This window comes from Lathamus discolor, chromosome 5 (assembly GCF_037157495.1).
Source record: "Lathamus discolor isolate bLatDis1 chromosome 5, bLatDis1.hap1, whole genome shotgun sequence".
Classification (NCBI taxonomy): Eukaryota; Metazoa; Chordata; class Aves; order Psittaciformes; family Psittacidae; genus Lathamus; species Lathamus discolor.
In genome coordinates, this window is record NC_088888.1 from 11,541,316 (window position 1) to 11,556,369 (window position 15,054).

The 15,054-nt window shown below is 45.1% G+C and overlaps 1 protein-coding gene across 1 annotated transcript in view; it reads right to left on the minus strand.

Moving 5' to 3' along the window:
* The window catches only part of COQ8A (coenzyme Q8A), a 42,161-nt gene extending 27,183 nt beyond the window's left edge, over positions 1-14,978 (minus strand). Inside the window, exons 1-4 of the mRNA XM_065679750.1 lie at positions 14,872-14,978; positions 4,107-4,301; positions 1,411-1,821; positions 118-184 (exon numbers count right to left, since the gene is read on the minus strand). Of these exons, the coding sequence (XP_065535822.1) occupies positions 118-184; positions 1,411-1,821; positions 4,107-4,283 (655 nt within the window). The 5' untranslated portion in view covers positions 4,284-4,301; positions 14,872-14,978. The remainder of the gene's footprint in view (positions 1-117; positions 185-1,410; positions 1,822-4,106; positions 4,302-14,871) is intronic.
* Between the last annotated feature and the right edge of the window lie 76 nt (positions 14,979-15,054).

Consider the following 15,054-nt stretch of genomic DNA (forward strand, 5'->3'; position numbering starts at 1 on the left):
CCATTAGCAACTTAAGAAAATAGAAGCAACAACTGCTTCAGCAGGAGCACTATCATAGCCTGTCATCGATCCGTACATGCAAGCACAATGACTGCAAGTGTGGGTGTGCAAACTGACCTCCGAAGTTGGCGAGCCGTCCGATCCTGGTGACAGGAACCTTCCTCTCCCGGGCCCTCTCACTGAGCTGCAGCAGCAGGAGGCAAAGGAGAGCAAAACAAAGAGAAATACACAAATGAGCTGGGCACATGGTCAGAGACCTGCAAATTCAGAGTGCAACTTTGACAGCACTTGAACAACTCCATGCTACAGAAAGCAAACAGTGAGCCTTATGTTGAGACACTTTCAAGTGAGCACGCTGCAGGACACACCATGAACCAAAACATACACTAAGCAGAGGAGCAGACAAGAGAATGTGAAAGACATAACAAGCACATTTAGAAACCTCATATTTATTTTCACCTCAGCAACCCTTACATTTTGAACTTGGAGAAGCAGCACAGTGCCAACCCAAACTCCCTTCCACACATGCAATTAAAGCGCATGGAAGGCTATCAGGTGTATAGTACTGTAGACAATTTCCCCATGCAAAACAGCTGGAGCAGAAGCAGCATACAGATTCATCAAAGCAATGTCTTGAGTGAGTGAACCTGCAGTACCATCTTATACTGGGACTGGGGAAGGAGGCAGAAGATCAGAGCAGATGGCAAGTACCTCCACTGCGAATTCTGCTGTGGGCTCTCTGCGCTGCCTCACACAAGGGCAGGAAGCACCAGAGCAACAATTGTGAGCTATGATACTCTCCAGTCTACTAATGCTCAGGGCAACATTCCCCCCACCTCTACAAGGGCTGTAAGACACAGGGCAGGAAGCCACAGCCTTCACTGAGAGGAGCTTAGGCCAAATTCATTCTTCGCAGCCATAGCAAAACAACTAGCTAAAGGGAATGGGGCCTTTCAAGGAGAAGACAGACTCTTTAGGTCAGTCTTCAAACCTTTGCAGGCTACAGCTGAACCCACCTGCTCAACATTTCACTCCAAAAAGTGGGATGAAATACAAACTTTTCATTACGTTAACATATATCAATAAATACATGGAGTCTTCATTGTCCAGTGAATGAAAGGCGAGCTCCCCTTAATATAAAAGTCTAACCCTATGCATGCTTTTTAAACATCCTCTCATATCAGAATATCTGATACAGAGGTGACAGGTCTGAAAGGAGAGCAAGAAAAGCTAATGACAGAATAAAAATCACAGAGATCAGAGTTAATGAGCACTGACACTTCCGTCTTTTACATCCACAAAGAGGAACAGTGGAAGAGGAAGAAATGAGAGAAAACCAGGAGGAGGTGAGTAAGTATAATCCAGTACAGAAACTGCAGTACTGAGAATCCTTAATTTAAAAAGACATACCATCTGTTTGTAGGGTTTCTGCTCTGAACCTGCTTTGGCCTGTCTGGCTTTATCAATATCTTCAGCTGTTAATCCACCAACAGAGGAATGGTCTTGGTGAAAAGCCCTATTTTGTCCGAAAGCAGCAGCAAAAGGATTTCCAGGGTCCCTAAAGCCTCCAAATAATCTTGCATCCATTTTGGGAGGGAAAGGCTTCTGACCCGTGCCAGAATCTCCAGTCTCACCAACACCTCTAAGAGGTCCATTTGTAGTGTAAGAGTAAGCAGGGCCTTCACCGCTGTGTTCATGAGGCTTGCTGGAGGCAGTGGAGAAGTCCATTGGAGCATCTGATGAGTCTCGGGCTGAGAAGTCATAGTCTTTCCCAAAATTCTCATCGAGATCAGTTAAGTTCTCCTGCTGTATGCCCAATTCCTGCAAACAATTATAGAAGTACTTTAAGAACTTAAAACCTGCTCCTTACCCATCTGTGGTCCCCAGAGGGGGGCATACAGTTAGGCTGTCATGTCTCCACAATAGGTAATTTGTAAAGGCTCTGGCACTGCAGGCACTCACAGTAAGAGACAGGAAAAAGGAAGACACTGAGGACACCTGGGATCACTGGTAGTCTTTCAACTCCACTGATGGGATAAATTCATGAATAGCTTCTCAAATACCTGTAATTGAGGACATCTTGTTCTACATACACTGGCAGGAAGGGTCACTAATTGTGGAGTTCACTAGGAGCAAGACACTGCTCGGAAATAACAGGCAACGGGAGCTGCAATATTGCTTAACACATATTTAAGAGGGACAACAAAAAGCTGTACTTCATAATATCAAGTTCTTACTTCTACTATGCTCCCGCCTGCTGTCCTGTCCCTAATCATGCAAGGTCAGCACTTACCAGCCCAAACCTACCAAAAGCAACACCAGATGCCTACTAATTGGCAAAGTAAGCTCAGCTTTCCATAGCCAAAACATTGCCAACTGCAAAACACATTTCATCATTCAACCACTAAACCGTGGTTTGGTTTGTTGCCATCCCAAAATAAATCAACAGAATCCTGTGCTTGAAGCAAGGATAGCAGCATCAGACACAGCAACAGCCAAGGCTAGCTTCTCCTGACAGTCTTTTCTGTTCTGACCTGGCCTGCAGGAGCTGCCCCACTAAGTGCAGGTATTTCCCACCACTTTTCAGTGCAGAAATAAACAGAACCAAACACGTACAGCAGAGCACTGTCTCCTATTTACTTGTTTCTTGACATATTCTAGTTACCTATCTCAGTATGGCAGATGCTGATGGAAGAACTGGTGACTATTACAGCCAATCAACAGGATCTTCAATCCTGTTGTGGTGAGACAAGGAGGCAGCATATTTTAAGCTCTTTCCTAAACACTAGTTACATTTCTTTTCCTTACAGAAAAAAAACAGAACATGGTCTTTCCTGTTATTCAGCAGGTCTCATGCTATTCTGAACCTCAACATCACAGCGTGGGGGGGGGGAAGGAAATCTACTTACAGATGGGGACTGTGGCCACAATACTAGTTATTACAAGCAATTAGTTCTCTCTACTGCCATACTTAAATTTTAAGCACGCGAGAAAGCCAAAACCCTGCCACAGATCAAAAGTAGTGACATAAAAGCTTCCCTCTCTTCAAAACAAAGTGTTATAGCTTCAGTCTATATATTTCTTCGCAAGCCCTACTTTGGTAGCAGCTTCTCATACAACTCATTGACAGAACACAGGGCAAGTGTTCTGCAGGTCTGGTTGTGGGGCCCCTCCTGTGCACAGAAACAGCAGGACACCCTCTCTCTCTTCCTAGGTGAAAAAGGAAGCCAAAAGCAAGACGAAGCATTAGCCCCATACACAAACACACTTAGGCAATTTCTATTAAACACAAGGAAGGAAACACAGGCCCAGATTTTAGGTCTGAAGCTACCGGCTGCCATGATAGCCATGATAGTTTAAACTAGTAGCACAGAAAACATCAGAACCTCACTTGGTTTCTGTTTCAAAAATGATTGAGAGCTACACTGTCTAAAGGATGATAAAGGATGATCATTTTTGATTAAGAGACAGTCTCATTCTCAGACATGGCCCACTTTTTCAAGAGAGGGCTATACAGCAAACATGAAGCTCTTATAAGTCCATCCCCATGTCTGGTGACAGAACCTGTTGCTTAAAAACCATCTGGCTTTTAAGTTCCTTATTTGAAAATTCAGCTCTGAAAAATCCAGTCTGGGCTGTCAGCGATGAACACCTGAACCATTCTGCACCAATTCTGCCAAGGAAGGAAGCAGCACTGAGATAAATCCAACTGACTCTAGAAGAGCTCATTCACTTAGTCAAAAGGAGAGATAATCAATGACTGAATTTTAAAGGAGACTTCAAATAACAAAGCTGCTGGCCCACCTTAGCAAGAGTTTGATCTTTGACAAGGTGAAGGGAACAGAGGGCTTTTCATTTTCAGCATGTCTTAAACACCCTGTAACGGAAACAAACACTCTGCAGCAACATTCCCCTCCCATTCCTGTCCAAGCACCCACTGCACACCACTGAAATCCTGGAGAATTCCCAGAGTGTTGCAACACCTGTATCATCGATCCAGCACTTCAGATTAGGTTCTTGATCACTATGCAAGGTCCTAGCCATGCTCACAACAAAACCAAAAAGCAAAACATCAGACTAGACTGTGTGCAAAGAGCTTTGCTTACCTGCATCTTCCCCAAGGCAGAACTGAACTGTTCTTCAGCAGTGGCCTGGAGAGTCTTTGCAATGGTAACTGCATCACCCCCAAGGAACACCTGCCGAAGCTGTCCTGCCTGGGTTTCTATGATTGCTTTACTAAGCTTTGTCAAGCCCCTCATGATCAAGATGGCATCACCCGCCATGACCGATGTCTTTCTGTGCTGAAAGATGAAAAAGGGAGAGAGCAGGTTAAAAAAGAAAAGCAAGAGGTCAAGGAACAAGTTCGTAACCAGTTTCAAGTCACCCGAAAGCCAGTGGCATACCCCAGACAACCTCTTTCCACTTTGGCAACCAGCCACCATGGGAACTTGTTTGCAGCCCAGCTTGAATGACAGCTAGTTAGCTGACCTTACCAGGCAAAGGGAGAACTCACCTCATGACTGTTCACTAGTTCAGATAACATCCCAGGACTCCACACAAAACATCCAAGTTACCATTGAACAGGGGAAACAAAGACAGGTAAATGTCAGGAACTCTGCAAAGATGGTTTGGATTCCTTCCAGATGTTTAAGAAGGATTTAAAGTATTAGCATTTGACCTTTCATTATTATCAGGCCCTGGAACACATTCTCAGAGCCTGATAGCAGGGATGAAGTGCACTGACAGCTGTCACAGTCCATTCCTGCCCTGGAGCTATGCCTGCTCATTTTACACAGCCAAATTTCTTCCCCCTCACACCAATGAGTAAGCTTTGTCTGTCCTTCAGGGGTAGTCCACTCGGTCCCCAAGTTGTAGCTCACTCTGCTACTTCTAACTGGAAATTTAAGCACGCTCAGAACACCTACCACAGCATTTGCAGAGTACTGCACTACAGCAGTAAGTGTTTGACTCAGTCCCCATTCCTGTTCAAAAGGCTCCAGCCCGGATTCCTAGGAGTGTGTGCAATTTCACTGCCTTGAAATGCAAACTAGGCACTGCAGGATGCAGGACAGAGTATGTCTGAAGAGCAAGTTCCATCGATTCCTTTGAACCAAGCTCAGGCTCAGGACATCAGCTTTCCCACATCACTGTGGTTCACGTAGAAGAAAGTCAGGAGTGGCCGGGGTGCCAAAACCATCCTGCAATGGAGATTTTCACCTGCTTATTCCATTCATCTCTCACTTCTTTTAAGGACAGTCAGGGTCACAGCTCCAGGGCTCAATGGCACATCCTCCCACCTTTGCTAACGCAGAAGATACAAGCATGTGGTTGGCACCAGATGCTGAGGTTGAACCTTACCGAAACAGCATTCTCTGTAATGATTTGGATAAAAAAACCTAATGTTCTGGCTGCAACAGGTAATGAGCACTACTGGCCACATATTTAAGTTATTTCCTAAGAAGGTACAGAGGCATCATTTCATTTTTAGATGATAACCCATCAACACACACATATACACAGAAACTATAAACAGCAATACACCGAGGTTGAGTAATAATCAACAGCACACATGGCACTACATCCGGCTGCAGATCACAAGCAACCGGATCCAGTTACCTTTTCAGGAAGCACAAAGCCTGGCTCACAAACATGTCATGCAGGAGAGGTGTGGACTGCTATAGCTAAATATCTGGCTAAGTACACAACCTTGCTGCAATCACACAGGACAGACAAGTGTTTGCAACGGATCTGGGCTTAGAAAATCAGACAGAAAACCAAAACACAAGCCTACCCAGATCATCATTCTGAAGTTATCTTTACTAGACCTATCCATATGCTCCAGACCAGGAAGAAGTGCTACTCCTGAATCTCTCCAGTGTTTAATCACTATGTCTGGTTTGCACATTGTATAATGCATTTCTAAACTTGAAAGCTCCCCATCAGGTAAGGATGTGTACTCTGCCAACAGGAGGTGGCTCCCCACTACCACCTCCCCAACATCTGCACACTGGAAATTTCCACATGGATCTTACTCAAAGCATTTACAGGCAGTCCCTGCAATTCAGAGCCAGGCAAAGAAACCAGCCAACAGCACAGTACCGTCCTAGCTGAAGTGAGATCATTCTAAGGTTGCCACTACTAAGAAATAAGTGCTTTTGTAGTTGCAAGTATTAGAAGCACAGAAAAGTCTGAATGCAAAAAGTTCACTCCCTCCCAAGAAGGGCAACGCGGGGTAATGCAATACAGATCACTATACACTCAAACACATACAGAAACATCCACTTTTAATACAGATCCTTGCTAGCCAATGATACTAAAACTATACTCTCCTTTCACCCAAAACCAGCTGAAGGATTTATCTGAACTGACAGTTATAGTATGCCAAATGTACATCAAAAAAAAGGGGGAAAAATAAGGGGAGCTAATGCAACACACACATTGCACAACACACTCAACCCTCCACTGCTAAATATATCAACAAGCAAAGAGGACCAATTGCCCCTTACAGGTTCAGCTATAAAAGACAGTACTAGGTACATTGCTACCAAAATCATTATGACTCCCATTCTATCATCCCCATTTCCTCTGCACAGCAGTTATAACCACCTAGGTACCATGCATGTTGTTTCTTGGCTCAGAAGCATCAGTCACATGCTCCTCAGAGCACAGGCTATTACAACAGGCCATTTATCCCAGCACCCTGCTGAAACACTCCCCTGAGTAGGAAACACAAGCCTACAGGCAACCGAGTTGCTCTTCTCAATGACAAGTACCAATCATGAGATATGTTCCAAGAATAGACAGGGTCAGTTTTTGCTTAGTAAACTTCTCACCGTTGAATGCATCTCTGGAATGCATCCCCACACCTTCTAGCAGGAGGAAGCTAGGGCCAAGTCCTCCTCAGACACCATACACACAAAGCCTCACAACAGGCAACAGATAAATTTTGGTGTTTGCACACATTCCTCCATTCATTCTCCTCCTTTTCCACATGCTAACATGTACTCTGACAGACATGCTGAGCAGCTTCTGACTCTATGGGCTTTCTTCCATATTCCTGTACAGGCAAAAAAAAAATCTTACTCATGTCTACACTAACACACATATATAGGGCAGATCAAGTTTAAACACAAGGAGACTTCTAATCTTACAGAAATACACTAGAAGTATTTCTGAGCATTTTCTGTGCATGGCAACACAGCCTCTTTCAATGTGAGGGACTTACTTCCACCATCAACAGATTGCTACCACCCAAGAAAGCAGCTTATCTACCACTAAATAATTTAACAAACAAATACCACCACAAACACAACAGTTTTACACTTTCATATAAATGAGACAAAAATGAAACTCTAGGCTGGACAGACAGCAGTAAGGCAGACAAACATCATACTTCCAAAGGAAACGGTCTCTCCTTCCTCTCCTTCCTACTACCCTTGATCACAATCACTGTTATCTTAGCTATATCTAAACAAGGACTATAATCCTGGAATCAGTCTTACAGCCACCTACACCATCAGAGTGAGTATGGCAACAGTATGAAATAAAAACAACCACCACAAACAGGCTACTGCAGATGACTAGGTACTCAACACATTCGTTCTGTGGCCATAAAGCAGCAGTAAACCTCCAAATAAGTACTGTTCAATTAATCTGTTCTGTAGCTCTTTTTGTGTGTTGCCATACCCTCCCTTTCATACAATCCTTTCACTTGTGGCCTTTTCCAGTTCCATCACACACCTCCCCACCAGTTCCTTTGATATCAGATTTCCAAGCCCCTGTCTAAACATTTTCATCAACTGGATTCCTCGGCTTGCAGCTGACCCACATTCTAACTGTGCAGGGCACAGAACAAACTGCATTTTAAAAAGAGAAAGTTGCCATCACCCTTTATCCTTGCACATTCTTCAGCCTCTCCCTACCCCCCCCGCATGTCCAAAAGACATGTTTTTTGAGATCTGATCTACAAGAGAACCAACTATTCAATTATAGGAGTCCTGCCGCATTGCTTTGACTCAAGCCTCCTTAAACTAAGTTCATCAGGTCTCTAAAAAACTGCTTTAAAACTCCCCCTGCATAAATCAGTTTGCCAATACCATCTGAAATAAACACCTTTGAAGGGCAGGTGGAATTTCTTCACTCTGTAATCACTGCAATAGCAGTACAGGCACTGATAAACTGCTGCTTGGCAGACAAATGCGTCTTGCCATCAAAATTCAGAAGGCTTAGCAGTTGTTTTTGGCGAGTAACAGCTAGTTCAAAACCCAGCACAAACAATTTTCCCCATAAATGGCTTGACACTCAACACAAGAGTGAAAAGAATGCTTGGACACTTCAAAAGTAAGCAATCTGCTTTATTTTAGGCATAGGTACATCAATGCAAAGTGAATGCTGTGAACTGACGGCTCTGTTTACTTCTTTCTGGACAATGTCTGGGGCCATGTTACAGCAGAGTCACAGCCCACACGCCTGGAATTAGAGTCTCTTTCTATCCTGGCCATAGATCTAGCAATTATTCACTCACAATTAAGATCCTAGTGAGAGAGTACATCCCCTCATTACAAGCTGCCTCCTTTGCTGATACACCCCAACACAATACACTAATGAATTCTGTCCTGGGTACATGTTGCTTCCCATTACACTGAGGTAGATCCGACTTAGGCTGCCAGTCACTTGCTTCTTCGGAAGAACGAGCTCTGTGCCTGCTCCTGGGAATTAAATATTTGCAGTTGAAGAACCAAAGAAAAGTTCCAATTTTGGAACCCTTATTTGTGGGGAAAAAAGGTTTGGGCCACTGAGCCAATATTTTAATCTGGAGTTGTATTTATACCTAACATCCTATCATTGTATTATCTGTGCTACCAAGACAGGGACGAGGACAAGGACAAAAATGAGGGTTTTGTCTATTTATGCACTGGACAGCACTCAGAACAAGCCATTGCACTGCAAACTTTACATGGCTCAAAAGCTGCAGGCACAAGCGTAACTTGCATTAAATAAATAATTCTGATAAGTGAAGTCCTAGGGGAATGGTTGGACTTAATGATCTCAAAGGTCTTTTCCAGCCTAATTCTATGAATTCTGTGACCAAAGTTACTTCCCATGCATGTGGATCTTTCATCCAACAACAAGGACAGTAATACATTAAAATCAAAATGGAGCATGACCACAAAGCACACAGATTAATGAGATTCATACAGGTATTTGAAGCATATACTTAAGAAACAGCTACTACAAGCTGAAGTTATACCTTTATTTATGTTTATGGTAAGTTTACATGAAGACACAGGTCACTAGTTCCAAGTGACCCCTCTATCTGTGTTAACTACAGCATCGCTTTTAAAGACAAGTCTCTCACACCTGTATGGAACAGCTCTAAGCAGCACTATTTACTGCTGGTTAACCAGCGCTAAAGTTCTGCACTGATTAAATCCAAACACAGCACTTCAAACAGAAACTAAACATTACAAACATCTCTCCCCAAGTTTGCAGAGCAGCTCTATGCTCTCAGAGTCACTCCAGCAGCTACAGCACAAGACAACTCATTGTCCAGCTCCCTCTGATGCACAGGGAGCCAGTCCCTGTCTGATGCACAGCTCCACAGCATAAAGCTCTGTGCAAGGGAACCCACAGAGCTCCCCACTAGACTCACACTCTACAGTAGAATACAAAGTATAAAGGAGGGAGGTTATCAGCTTGCAGTTTATTACTTCTTCTTTTTGCATACACTGCTATGTTCTAATTGTTTTTATTGGAAGTTTTCACATTCTGAAAGTACACTGAGTCTAATTCAGGAGTCTGAAGCCTGTAAAAAGCTACACCTCCCAAACAAGTGCAGATCCCTTTAGACACAAATACACCATTAATTAAGACAAAATTCTTGAGAAAAATAGCAGCTCTTCCATTTGCATTTAAACACACATCACTCGCATCTTGAAAAGCTAAAGAAAAGGGACAGAGATCAAATTCCCATACTTCGGAGGGAAGAGAACAAGTAATCTACCCAAAGTCACACTACACGTCACTGATAGGGCTGGGAACAGACCACAGCTCTCTCCAGAGTGCACTGATCCTTACAGCAGACAGCCTATACCTAAGTGTCCTTTAAATACCCACCCCTGCAGAGGAAAGAGCCAAGGATTCATAGCCAGTTCGCCGACCATCTTAACGGTCTATTGTTAACAGTTGTATCTAATTGATTAAAAACCACACCAGCAATCATCTCTAGTCAGAGCCTTCCTAATTATAAGCTCCTGGAAATCTAGACACACCCTGTAACTGTACTGTAGCTCTGTATTCCTCAGGTGTAAGAGGATATTTGGCTTATTATCCTTGTGCAACAAGACAGAACCATGCTCATTGTATCTTGAGTCATTATGTTACAAAGTCAGTAAGAGGTACCCCACACACATCTCGCCTCTGCTCACACAGTGACCATAACCCTTCTGTTACCATCACAAGCAGCTGATTAACACCACAGCTTCCCACTATTGATCCTGCAGGCATATGTGTCTGGACAGATCCCATGATTTTCAACCTTGCCCTCGAAGCTAGGGGTAAGTTCAAATTTAGTAACTTAACAACATATCCTTGTCTATTCATAGCCCCCTTACATAGCTCTGATAGCTAGGACACTGCTTTCTTATTTCTAGCTGTAACAAAACTTCCCTCTACGCCAAGGAAAAGTAAGGTGCAAGAAGAGGCCCACAGGCAAAAAAAGACTACTTCAAGAAGACAAACTGATCTCAGTGCTGAGGGAGAACATGGTCTGTCAGAAGCTACAGCTCTGCCACAATCTTCAGGTTGTGTCAGTTCCTACACACCACACACCAAGTAATGAGCTTTATTATTTCTCATAACTTACTATTAAACCTAATCTGCAAGCTCTCATCCCTGATAAAGAATCTGTAATCTACAGCTGTTTATGTTGTATATTTAATGAAACCTAGATGTTTATGAAATCATATTCTATATAACATAAACATATCACTTTTCCAAACTAGGAGAGACAAAGTTTTCAGCAACTTATATAGGTACCTTTGTAAATCCCAAACCACATCAACTTATGCTCCACAAAGTTTTCCAATGCAATGTAAAATTCTAGACTTTACCAATTTTTTGTAAAGTCTAGAAAAGAACACTGAAAAGAACACTGGATCCACTTGCAGCTTGCTGGCCAGTCATTACCCTTCCATCTCTCTCCTAGTCCTGATTATTCCCTTGATGAGCATTTTGACCACATCAAACTAAGACAAGATTTACTTCTCCCAAATGTCACAATTCAGACAGCAAAAGATCTGTACATTTCAGAGCCTTTTTACATCAAGCCCTTTTATAGTGCATTCATTCAGCACTTCCAGGAGAGCCAAGGGGTGCAATTGGTTAAAAGGAGACGTGACTAGCAATGAAACGGGCTGCATAAAGATCTAATCTTCACAGAAAACCAGGACAAACTGCAGAGGCAAACACACTAAGACAACTATCTAAGTGGAAACTATTGCCTGCACAACACAAAACAGCTCTGGGACCACCTAGACCACAAGCAGATCATCTTTCATGGTGTCTCTATGTACAGGATCTACATAGTCTTTAAAAGACAGCCTTATGCAGTTTGCAGGAAAAGGCACCCCTGTTTTAAGTCTGCATATGTGTACAGACTTGTTTAAGCAGACATATGATTTTGTAGCTTCTAGATGCCCACTCCACAGGCTGACAGCTATGTTCTTCAGAGAAACTAGTGTACTTCCTATGCTGTGAGAAGCCCATAGAACACCAGAAACTGACTAATTGGGAATTTAACACACTTCATTTAGCACTACACTTCTGTTTACTGACAAAACACAAAAGCTATTAAAATGATGTGCAGAAAAACAACTGTGCAATGAAAGGCCATAATTTGTGTATCCCATTATTTCTTTGTCACCAGCTTAGGCAGGTTTCATTTTTCTGTCTGCTGAGGGGTGGAGAGGAACAGGGATGGACGCAAACAAGTAGCATCTAAAAAACTGAGAGCTTCTTTGAATTTAAAGATATGCTTGTGTCAATGACATGAGCTTTCTCTACTGGATGAGAAAGCACCAGCTGACTGACCCTCCTCCCTCAAACTACTGTGCTTCACTGTCAGCTTGCACTTTGGTTCCGTATGTGCACAACTTTCCTCTCCGGGTACTGAAGGAAAGCACGCACACAGAGCACAGGCAGTCCTTTAAGCACTTCTAAAGAACAAGTTGAGACAAGCTATTCTTCTAGAGATGCTCTGCCCCAGAAGGCACAGCTCAGCAAGCCAAAAGCCTCCTCTTCCAGACTCCTTCCTTAAACAGTTTTTGAGAGAAAACTACATATGCACTGGAGACAGGACACCTAAGAACACTGCTTCAGACTCACTACCTCCTTCCTAAGCTGGACCATTCATCCATCACTACTGAGACACTGAAGAAGTAAGAGAACTGCTTATTCATGCATCAAGCCAAGTCCTGAGGTGCATTTAGCAAGCCAGCTGGACCAAGCAAGTTATACCATGCACAGTGACACGCAAGATTAAAACCACAAGATGCATGCCATCCCTAGCATCTTTGTTAAGACAATAAGGAAAACCACACACAGGAAGAACAAACTAACCTTTACCTACAAGAAAAAAGCCCAAACTCTGTAACCAATGAAGCAGTTTAACAGGAAGGAAATCAAAAGGCAGGAATTCAGCTGCTGCCCCCCCATCTTGGTTTCTAGAAAAATAATACAGCCCAACAGAGTGCAAAACAACAGGCTACCACTTGCCTGTCAGAGGACTACTGGAAGCCAAAATAAGTTCCAGTCTTGCTGCATGGATGCAATATGAACTATTATTAACCTGCACTATCATAAATGAAGTAGCAAGAGCTGCATTCCACAGCACAGAAATCTCCTTGACAGCAAGGAAACAAGGTGATCAGCACTCAGACAATAAACACATAAGGGAATTCTCCACATCTTCTGACCTGTTCTGCTACTTATCACACTGTTTTTAAAAGAAAGACACTGTCAACATGCAGCAGGACACCTATTTTTTTAACCCCCTGGACAACATACAACTGTTTATTCTAAGCATATCTTATTCAAGGCTACCAAGGTCACTGCTAACTAAAAGCAAAGAAAAAGTAGTTACAAGATGCAGAAACAAGTCTCCTGGACTAACAGCAAGCAGACTGGTAAGCACATGAACTGCAGCTACACTTCTGATGCTGATATATGAAAGGGAGACAAGTTCATATTACACGGCAGAGAAATGCAAGACCAGCAACATTCTCTTCAAATACCGATCTGCTTTGAGCCTTTAACTCAGATTAATTTCTGAACCCCTTCACAAGTCTTTTGTTGAGCTTCTACAGACTCGGCTCATTTCATGCACCCAGGGCTAAGAATTATTATGTATATGCTCAAAGAATACACCCTGGTTCAGTAAAGCAACCCAAGACAAGCAACTTGAGAAATAAAGCGCAGTAAGATTCATTCTTTTTAGGAAAGCAATACTCTGGGTTACTGAAAGAATTCATTTCCTCTCACATTTTTCTTTGCCCAAACATTAAGTAAAAAGAAGCCTACTTCACTTTCATTAAAAGCAGCCTTCCAACTTATTTTTCATAATGCTGACTGCAAGACTGTATTTGCATTGCACAAAGGGAATACAAAGAAGTTCCCCACTCACATTCCTGCTGGGTATCAGAAATAGTGTCAGTAAAGCAACCCTGCAGAAATTAGGATGGTCAGTGACTATACAGCAGCATTATACGTGCTAAACTTTTCTATCTGTAGATACTTACAGGTAGTTTGTACACTGACTGTTTAAAACTCCGTGTCTCCCCATTAACCCCTAATCAATTTGTTCCAAAGACTCTACAAGCCTGCTCACTTCTGAAAAGTAAGATTATTTCCTCTGGGGGCCTTACCAAAGCCAGGGTCTCACAGGGGTTCCTTCCCCCCCTTCAGCCACAAGCAAGCTCAGAACAACCAACAGATTTATTTCGCGTTCACCTTCAACCAGACGCACGCAACAATCCCAGGAGCAGACAGAAGCTCCGCACGGGAAAGCCACCTCGGGGCAGGACTCCGCACCTTCCTCCGCGATGCCCGTCGCAAGACGCCCTCGCTGCAGCGCCGAGCACCCCAATTCCATCCTTTCTCCTAGGCAGCTTCGGGCCGGAGCTGCGAGCCGAGCGGCGACCCACCACCGCTCCGAGGCGGGGGCACCCAGCGGCTGCACACGGCCCGGAAGCGGCCCGCGCCGAGCAGCCGGGCCCAGCCACCTGCCCCGCACGGCGGGCACAGCTCAAGGCGCCGCTGCCCGGCCCCCAGCCCCGTAAGGCCAACCTGAGCGGCGCGGCCCCGCTGCTCGCCGCCCGCGGCGATACCTCCGTGCGGCGCGACGTCCTGCAGCCGCTGCCCCGGCAAGGGCACGGGCAAGGCCGCAACCGCCCGGCGCTTGGCTGGGTACGGCCCCGCGGGGCTGGGGCAGCCGCTGGCACGCCGCCGCCGCCATTGCCCCACGGACCCCTCACACGTCCGTCCCTCCGACGGGCAACGGCGCCCTAGGGGAGCGACCCCCAAGAGGAGAGGCCAAGCGGTGGCCGCTACCCTGCTCCGCGCCGGGTACGGGCGTCCTTCCCTCAGCAAGACCGATACCGCCTCCCTCCCCGCACCGCTCCATTGCACTGCATTGCACTGCATTGCACTGCATTGCACTGCACTGCACTGCACAGCACAGCACCTCACCGCACTACCGGGTACCCCGGTTCCCGCAGCCCCTTCCCCTCTGTAGCCCCTTCCCGCTGTGGTCACTCCCCGCACGCCGGCCTGCACGCCCGAACCGGCACAGCCCGGCAGCCGCCGCGGCCTCACCTGTCCCTGCTCAGCTTCTCCCCACACAGCCGCTCCGCTCCGCCGCACGCACGCACGCACGCCAGCCACCCGGGCCCGCGCTTGTTTACCGCCCCGGCCACCCCCGGCCGAAGCCCGGCCTCACGCCCCGCCCTCTCGCCGCTCCCATTGGTGGCTCCTCCAAGCCCCGCCCCATACAGCGGC